The following is a 9,907-nucleotide window of genomic DNA, read 5'->3' as shown; positions in this document are numbered from 1 at the left end:
CCAGGCAAGAGTACTGGAATGGGGTGCTATTGCCTTCTCTGATGAGGCACCTTGCTTGCTTGCTTGCTAAGTTGCTTCAGTCGTGTCTGACTCTGTGCAACCCCATAGACGGCAGCCCACCAGGCTCCCCCATCCCTGGGATTCTCCAGGCAAGAACACTGGAGTGGGTTGCCATTTCCTTCTCCAATGCAGGAAAGTGAAAAGTGAAAGTGAAATTGCTCAGTCGTGTCCAACTCTTAGCGACCCCATGGACTGCAGCCTACCAGGCTCCTCCATCCATGGGATTTTCCAGGCAAGAGTGCTGGAGTGGGGTGCCATCGCCTTCTCTACGAGGCACCTTAGATCACCAAAATTTAGAGCCATGTACATAAGTTTTCAAATGTTTGCTGAGTAACAAAGAAAAAAAAACATTTAGGAGGAATCTTTATCTTCCCCCTGAAGTTCTTTCTTTTCGGCTGCATCGGGTTTTGGTTGCAGCAGCAGGATCTTTTGTTTCGGCACAGGGGCTTAGTTGCCCCGTGGCACGTGGCCTCTTAGTTTCCCACCCAGGGATCAAACCTGTCTCCCGTGCATTGGAAGGCAGATTCTTGGCCACTAGACCACCAGGGAAATCCGGCCCTCCCACCCCACCTCTCGCCAATTTCTTTATGTAAAAAAGAAGACACAATATTCAAGTGATGGAATGTAAATCTTTTATTAAACAGTTGTCTTTCCACAGTAGTAAAGCTTTGGCACATACAGTATAAAAAATAATCACCAACCATAATTAGACCAGATTCCTCTTATCAACTGCATACTAAGTATCTTCAGTACAATTTTTTTTCCATATAAAAATACTGGGGAAAATTGATAAATAACAGGTAAGAAAAAGATATTTCTAGGCAATTACTAGAATCATTTGGAAAAAGTGAGTACTGTGGCTGTTCTGAATACCACAGTACAAAGGACATGCTGTTCCTACAATATTGCGGGCCAGTCAGTTAAGTGGAAGCAGAAGTGTTCAGGTAACTTTCCTACTTAAAATTTTGGTAATATCGTTTCAAGACATTTTGTATCTTGGTTGGTGCATGTGCTTCCCTATGGATCCCAATCCAAATCACAAGTTAGAATCACTTCATTTAAAATACTGAGCGGCATGGAATATTTTGAAGAATAGATAACCTACTGCTCCCACGTATGAGAAAAGTCTCAAAACACTCCCAGGGTGATGCTTGGAGAAGCTGTGAGTTGAGCTGAAGCTGGAGAAGTTACTCCAGAGCAAAGGGCTTAAGAAAGGAACACACTAACATGGGGTCTGCGAACACCACTCCAGTTTGGATGGACCTTGGCAGAGATCCACGCTTGTTTCTCTGGGTTGGAAATATTACTCTCGGGAATCTTCTCTGTCAGCCTGTACATCCAAAGGCATGAAGCACTCAATTGGGCAGTTGACATTCTGTGAAAATAGAAGAGAGAAGAAAAATCAACAGCAAATACTGTAAAGCCTACAGAAGAAAAAAGGGGAAGGGTGGCTTCTCTGACAATTACTTATAGATGGGAGAATACTTCTAGCTTTAAGCACTTGAGCTATACACTGGGCAACAGGAGATGCTCAAGAGAACCCACATTATATTACAGGATACAGTATTCTCCTCTTAGGTCATTTAAAAGAGCTTTTAAAAATGTGGTTCATTCAGAAGAAAGGTACTTCTTTCTTCTGAATAGTAGGGAAATAGTAGGGAAAGAGACTCCCTACTACATGCCTAATCGCCTTTTAAGGAGAAACATGCAGGGCGCCAATGTACTTACAGTGTTTGTTCTCTGATGGTATCTCTGGGAATACTGGTTGTAGGAGTGGGCAGTGGAGCCTTCGTTACCCGGTTCAGCCCCAGGTCTGCGGCAGTTGTCACAGCGCCAGCCCTGAGAGCAGAGGCATTTAGAAGAGGTTTAGGATAACACAAGAAGATTGCAATTTAGTGCTTGTGTGGAAGAAGAATTTCAGTGCTCAAGCTGGCAGAATACACGCAATTTATCACAAAGGAAGTGTTGGTGATGATTTCATGCATTTATAACTCAGAGAATACATTCTGGCTAGCTTCTCACGATTGTACAGCTGCCTTTGTTTATGCTTTTCCTTTTTCTTGAAATGTCCTGTAAACTCCCATGTATGCTAGGTCACTTCAGACTCTTTGTGACCCTATGGACTACAGCCACCAGGCTCCTCTGTCCATGGGATTCTCCAGGCAAGAATACCGGTGTAGACTGCCATTTCCTTCTCCAGGGGATCTTCCCAACCCAGAGATCGAATCCATGTCTCTCATGTCTCCTGCATTGGTAGGTGGGTTCTTTACCATTAGCACCACCTGGGAACCATCTGGTAAGGCTCATTCCACTCCTTTCTTAATAAGCTTTCCACACTAGATGAAGGGAGAGGTTTTCCTAGAGTCCTAGGGCTTTTAAACCCACTCCAGTACTCTTGCCTGGAAAATCCCATGGACAGAGGAGCCTGGTGGGCTGCAGTCCACAGGGTCGTGAAGAGTCAGACACGACTGAGTGACTTCACTTTTCACTTTCATGCACTGGAGAAGGAAATGGCAACCCACTCCAGTGTTCTTGCCTGGAGAATCCCAGGGATGGGGGAGCCTGGTGGGCTGCCATCTATGGGGTTGCACAGAGTCAGACACAACTGAAGCGACTTAGCAGCAGCAGCAGGGCTTTTAAAAAGGACGTAAGATCACTTGGACAGACACCCTTATTTTACAGGTAAGGGTAAAGAGACCCAGATAAATGACTGGCTGTGAGGAGCCTGAAAATCACAGTGACTTGCCACCCAGCTGGGTGAATACCAGTCATGTTCTTTCACTGGAAGGTCCTGGGACTTTCCAGTCAAGTGAGCTGCCTTTTGCCTAAATTAACCTGAGTTGGGCTTTTTTTCTTATAACCCAAAGAAACCTAAATAATACGATCACTTTCTTTTTTATATTGCCAGTTAAATATTTCAGAAGTATTTTTCCATTTAAAAGCATATTCCCATAATACATTACCAAGACAATTCAGGTAAATACATATTATAGAATCAATGAATCTTGCTTTCATATAAATGATGTAATAGTACCCACTCCTGTCTCTAGTGTTTCATTTAGCACTTTGCTTTAGAAGAGGTGTCACACATGAAAGATTTTATGTGCATAAATCAAGAGGCAGAGTCTAAAGTGAGACCAAAACTGCACAACAAATTCACTCACCAGCACCCATTTATACAATGAGCACATGACTAGAAATGACTAGGTTCTGTGATCTTTATACATGTAAATAAGAGACCAAGACTTCCCCTCTACCCAACTACAAGTGGTGGGATAAGATCAGAGTAGCTTCCGGGGCTGCCCTCAGCCAGACTCCTGATGACCCTTCCCTGCTGCCAGTTTAATTTTCCTAAAAAAAAAAAAAGAAACCCATCTTCCATCACGTTCCCTTTCTTCTTGGGCACCTGCAACTGGCTAATACCAAAGGCATCAACTGGTGAGTCCTACCCAGGAGTGTGAGCATGTTCTTGAGGTACCAGAATTTGAAAAAGCTATTGGGGAGGCTATGTTTTCATTGAAAATAAAGCAATGTTATGCTCCATTGCTTTTATGTGAGTTACAAAGGCATTTTATTTTGATATTTCAAAGATTAGAGGAAAGAACAGGACTTTGGATTAGAGGAAAGAACAGGACTTTTTTGTTATACTGAAGTAAGACAGATTAGAAATGGTTGAGAAGTACTGGCATAAATAATGGCCTTGCAAGGCCCTCCGTAAGTGGCCCCCACTTCTTCCCATTTAATGTCTTACCACTGACAACAGGCAGAGGGTGATTTCCCCAGAGCCCATCTGTGCCAGCTCCTTGCCATCCCAGGAGGTGTGCTCTCTCTGCTTCCCTGCTGCCTCAACCACAATTTGCTCATCCTAAACCCCAGCCAGTTCATGATTCTCTTTTCCACCAAACCTTGCCTGCTGACATCAGCCTACCTGGGAGTTGGATTTGTCAGACCCACTCAGAACCTGACTTACTCAGCCTGACTTTCAGTGTATGCTAATTTAATTTAATGCCTCCAACTGTGTTGTTAAGATCCAGGACCATCTTGTACTCTTTTTATTTGTCCCATATTCCTGAGCACAACACCCGACCTATGGTAGGCATCTATTTGGGATTAAGGGAGGATATAAAGAAGTGATATTTTCTAAGATCTGGGTATTATTCAGAATATTTAACAGCAGTGTCACAGGGCACCTGCCCATCAGAATGGAGCAGGAGGCCTAGTGCTCCCCAAACATTTAACACTTTAGTTGCTGAAGAACGGAGGCAGTCTGAGAATAGAAGGTGTGGGGGAGAGGCTGAGGTTGCCAAGAAAGGGGAGAACTGGAAAGGGGTATGCGGTAGTCTTATGTGCCAACAGGAAATGGGCACCCATAGGAAGGGTAACTCTTAATCATTAGCACAGAAACCTCCCCCCTCATCTAAATAGCAAGGAGCCTGGACTATCTGGTCTTACCCGCTGGCCTCCAAAGCATGTGCAGGAGCAAATGGCACCAAGATATTCCTTCTGCCACTGTTCTCCCACGTGGTAAGTCTTCCCATCGTCATAGCACGTGGCCTCATCTACACAGACACACAAGTCAGAAGTGTTTACAGACCGATAACAATAATACAGACTTGATCCTTCTATGAGGGTGGGTTCTGTTTTTTTCCTAAGTTTGTATCATCACAGCCCACATTCCACATGTTAATAGGAATCATCCGTACAAGAGGTACTGCTGTACAGATCTGAGGGCAGTATTTCCAAAGACCAGATATAATGAACTAGAAAAAGTTCAATGCCAAGACAGAGAGCATATTTTAAAAGTTGAATCCAAAGACTTATAAAGCTTTCTTGTAACATTTCACTGCAGATTATAGTCAAAATACTCAGGTCGGAGAAGTGCTAAAGCGCCCTACGATAACATTAAATCATGGCTCATTTTTGAAGCCTATCTCTGCTTTGCCAAATCAAAAGATTAACAAACCCACTGTTCACTCCTCAAGAAAATCTAAAGTCAGTCATTTCCAGGGATGAGAGTTACAGCTTAGTAATGAAAAGCAGGAGTATTCAATAGGCACTAAAAATGATCTGTGGCAACGTACGAGGATCACACTTGAATTCTCCTTTTCCATTTCCAAGACACGTGCAGCTCATCATCTGGCCATTCTCTCCCTGACGATCCCACTTCTCTCCAATCTTGTAGTTCACTCCATTGTCATGGCACCATTCTGGGAGGTGGGGAAAATCAGAGGCAAGGAGTTATTGGCATTTCTGACTCATACGATGCTGAGTGAAAGGGGACATGCCCCCGAATTTTCAAAGCCCTGTATCTGGAAGGAGTAGTAAGGAAAGTTGAAGGTCACGATTCCTCTGACAAGCCACTTTTTTGGTTGGATTTTAAAATATTATCTTTGCAGCTTAACATTTTCTCAGACATCTTAAGAACCAATTTATTCCATCATAATCATTTCACGAGAATAGTCAACGACCTTCATTTGACTTCTCCCTATTAAGATTTAAAATTGGGAAGGCTAAACTAGGATTTGAGTAGGTTTTTAGGAATAGATCATAGATGAAAAGTCACTTTCGCAGAGATCCTGGGTACAAAGTTCAATTAACCAAAAAACAAAGATCGGTTGGCTTCTTATAAATATGAAAAGTGAAAGAATAAACCTAAACATCAAAATAAAAACAAAAGTAATGATAAATCAATGGTTGTCATTCCTACAAATAAAACTGGTTCCAAGGAATATCTAAAATTCACAGTTATATATTCTTTAACTTCTATACATAAAAGATGACTTTTTAATCTTCAAAGTTTATACTAAAAACAAACTTCAGAAGTTTGTATAACATACACAACTTCTATTTTATCAACAAGTCAGTCATTCCTAAAACTTTAAAAATGTTATTCAATAATTATGACATCAAGGAAAAAAATATGTAAGTTGAGCCAAAGAATCACATAAATCAGCTTACAGCTCTACTCTCATAACTGTGCCTAAGTACTTACATAGGTAATAAATACATAGACTTAAAAACAATTCAGTTTCAGAAATTAAAAACCACCTAATTGATACCAAGTGTTAAAGCTTCCAACTTCTAAACAGCAGTACGACACTTACACAGCTCTTTCCATTTTCAAACGGTCAAGCATAGTAGTTCTGCATTGAAAAAATTAGTTGTTTTTATATTTCAGTTTGAATTAAACTGTTTCAAATACATAAGTAAAATACTCTGAAAATCTTTAAAAAGTCTATTATGTTGTATTTTCCAGAATACAATTTTTGTATGTGTATGTAGGAGGCTTGTTATAAGGCATAATGGTTAAAACCTATAAAAATAAACCAGTTTTCAATAATAATCACATCTCCTAAAAACAAAGACATAAATGCTAATACTAAATCTCAAAGCATGATAAGCAATTCCTAGGATTATTTTAACTAAAACATATTTTAAAATATTAAAATCTCTTTTAATTAAAAATCAAATATTTTTCAACTGAAGTTGATTCTTGACTATCTACAAACGGATAATCTTTACTCTCTAGATTACTTGGCAAGGTTCAAGCTATCCAATGTGTGTATGTGTATGTATGATATCTGTGTACAGGAGATGTGAAAGAGTTAAGTGTGTGTATATACTATGATATGTGTGTATTTGGTTTGAACTGAAACAGAGTGTTTGTGAGTATAAATGTTCATCTCTTACCATGCTAAACACTAAAGATTCAGAGATTTGAGGTTTCTTTGTGTCTCTGCTACCCTTCATTAGACTTGACTCATTAAGCCTGACTTTATTCATTTATTTTAACAATAAAACTTAAAAAATCATATTACCATTGCAAATTAATGTTTAATAGTCATATTGAAATATAACCTTTGAGATGAAGCCATATTCAACAAGTAAAATTTCCCATCATTTTTATATGATGCAAAATGTTACTTTGAGTCAAGCAATGTCCCTTCATTTGCTTCATGTTTGGAAGAGGCTTGTCTGCCAAACATGCTTCCTGGCACACTGTGCGATTGCATGGAACTGCAAGAGATGGACAAAGCAAGCTACTCACTAGATGAATCGCATCTGAAATGACCACTGCCAAAGCCTAAGCACTGGCACGAGAGTTTAAAGCCAGAATCAGACAATCGTTCCCACTCCTCTCCAATGGCATAATGGGAGACCGTGTAGGGATCGAAGCAGGAGTCATCTGTGGGCTGACTCAGGCCCTGGTCAACTACAGGAAGAAAGAGAGAAGGAAAAAAGACATTTTATTATAGCTCTGGACCATAAGAAGAAAACCAAATTATCGTATATGATGACTTATTCTAAACCAAAAATCCCAGCAGCGTTAAGAAGCACTCAGTGCTGCATCAGTGCATCAGCTGCTCTAATGAACAATGCTTAGATTTTGCTGGTCAACACTTGCCACAGCCTCTTAAAAGGAGTCCATCTTCCATTTTTGCCCTCAGTTCTAAAAAAAAAACTACATCATTTCTGGTTAATATAATTCATAGAACATGGAACAGATCGTGAGGCAATTAAGAGCTTCATGGGGTGCAAATGCTGGAAATTCCTCTCCATCAGTATATGAGTGACCTTAAGCTAGTAATATAATGTTTCTCTGCCTTTTTTCCTTCCTTGGTAATGTGGGGATAATAATAAAAATACTTCCTCCTGCTGAGGATCTTGTGAAGATCACATGCGATCATGAATTCCAGGTACTGGCCTATTGCCAACACTTAGAACATGCTCACCAAATAAAGAGTAATTATTAGAGGGCGCCTTTTGCTTTTAATGCAAAAGTCATAGCAATTTTATATACCATTAAAATGTAATCACATAAATGTGATAGTCACTTTCACTGCATGTTTTGCATAATCGTGCAAAAAGCCTAGATTTTGTACATTATTGTCATAATGGTCAGACTGCTTTACTTTTATCAATAAACCCAACTGTTCCAAGTAAAAGGAAATAGTGGAATATCAGTGACTTAGGAATCACTAATGGAATCTCTTCATGTTGTCTAAGATCCAGTCTTTTATGTTTTGTGAAAGCTGATTTTAAAATAATCTATGCAAATAAAGCATGCTTCAATTCAGTCTCTAAAAATTAAATAAACTAACTTCTGTGACTTTGAATACCACTGCGTACATTTCTTTTCACAGTGCAAAAACAAAAAACTCAAAAGCAATAATATTTGAAGTGCCTAATATTTTGAAAGGGATCAAACTGGAAGAAAATAAGAGTTTTGTTAAAACTAAGACATCTGTAATGTCTCAGAGCTGGGAGAACCTGGCTAGAATGCAGAATATTGCTGTTGGTAATGAGTCGGAAGGAAAAATGGAAGGAACTTAAACTAAGAGGGTTTCAATAACCCTCCTAAAAATAACCAGAAGTAAAGTTTTGGAGATGGAATCTTTTTAAAAAACGATGAGGAAAAAGCACAAAGTCCTTTGTGCTCTTGAAAATTCCTTTCACGTGGCATTCTACTTGCAAAACCACACGAAGCAAAAGGTGTGCATTAAATGGATATATAATTCAATAAGCATAAAATCATCCATGACCCCCCCAAAAAAAAATTCAACTGCTAATTCAGAGGAGTTTATATGTAAAAGAACACAGTGATCTATCAAATGAGAAAGAAGGCTGAGGTTAAGTATCTGGCCATAGGAATAAAACCTATCACTGGGCAGATAGAATTTAGGGTTAGGAAACAGAGAACTCTCCGGTGGGAAGATTCATGGTTCTGATTATTTCTCTATTTCATGTTTCTGGTGAATCTTTAGCTGTCGCAGTTTGAAAAGCTAGCTGATACACTACTGGTTTAAAAGGACTTTCTAGGGAATTCCCCAGTAGTCCAGTAGTTAGGCCTTGGCACTTCCACTGCCATGGCCTGGGTTCAATCCCTGGTCAGGGAACTAAGATCCTGCAAGCCACAAGGCATGGCCAAAAAACGAAAACAAACAAATATCCAGGTGCTATAAAGAAGAGTCAATGACCATTTAACCTCTATTGCAGGTTTGGGCCTCTATAATCATGAAATATCAGCTAGAATCTGCCTGCCAACACATGAGATGTAGGTTCAATCAATCCCTGAGTCAGAGCCCCTAGTATTCTTGCCTGGGAAATCCCATGGACAGAGGAGCTTGATGGACTACAGTCCATGGGGTCACAAAGAGTCAGACACAAGTGAGTAACTGAGCATATATACACAATCATGAAATAATGTGGGAATAAGGGAGCTCTTTGGACAGAAATGGGCTATGTTGGTAGCATTTTACATCAGGAACAAAACCCAACAGGCACTGATATATATATGCAGATAAGGAATTTCCTTTACAGGTAATCACCAGGACTTCCCTGGTAGCTCAGATGGTAAAGAATCTGCCTGCAATATGGGAGACCTGGGTCCCAGGTTCAATCCCTGGGTTGGGAAGATCCCCTGGAGAAGGGAATGGAAACCCACTCCAGTATGCTTGCCTGGAGAATTCCACAGACAGAGGAGCCAGGCGGGCTACAGCCCATGGACTTGCAAAGAGTCAGACATGACTGAAGCAAGTAACACTTTCACTTTTAATCGTTTCAGTACTTAAACATTACTCAGGAGCAGCAACCTAGTAAGATGAAGAGGGTCTGGCAATAGAGATCTGGAGACTTGTGTCCTGTGTCACACCCGGTACTTACAGCTGGAACTCAGAGTGTTGGACTAAACAATATTTGAAGTCCCTTCCAGGCCTATCACCAAATCATGTTTGAGACTCTTTCTTATTTATTTTACAAACATACTAGGATACTTTGAGGGAAAAAGGATGGAATTTAAAGTTGCTCATTTTCTTCACGGAATTATTTCCCAAAGTCAAAAGACAAA

The 9,907-nt window shown here is 40.2% G+C and overlaps 1 protein-coding gene across 12 annotated transcripts in view; it reads right to left on the bottom strand.

The window, feature by feature from the left end:
- Positions 1-669: 669 nt before the first annotated feature.
- The window catches only part of FN1 (fibronectin 1), a 69,158-nt gene continuing 59,920 nt past the window's right edge, over positions 670-9,907 (bottom strand). For all 12 annotated transcript variants that reach the window (XM_086341476.1, XM_086341487.1, XM_086341541.1 and 9 more), the window contains 5 exons: positions 7,109-7,273; positions 5,142-5,267; positions 4,513-4,619; positions 1,789-1,899; positions 670-1,435 (listed from right to left, as the gene is read on the bottom strand). In XM_086341476.1, coding sequence (XP_086197602.1) covers positions 1,364-1,435; positions 1,789-1,899; positions 4,513-4,619; positions 5,142-5,267; positions 7,109-7,273 — 581 coding nt within the window. In that variant the 3' untranslated portion in view covers positions 670-1,363. The remainder of the gene's footprint in view (positions 1,436-1,788; positions 1,900-4,512; positions 4,620-5,141; positions 5,268-7,108; positions 7,274-9,907) is intronic.

This window comes from Bos grunniens, chromosome 2 (genome assembly GCF_055505025.1).
Source record: "Bos grunniens cultivar Pamir isolate PY7600 chromosome 2, Bosgru_T2T1.0, whole genome shotgun sequence".
NCBI classification, from domain to species: Eukaryota; Metazoa; Chordata; class Mammalia; order Artiodactyla; family Bovidae; genus Bos; species Bos grunniens.
Note: the sequence above shows the minus strand (reverse complement) of the source record. Positions and strands in the feature narration are given on the sequence as shown.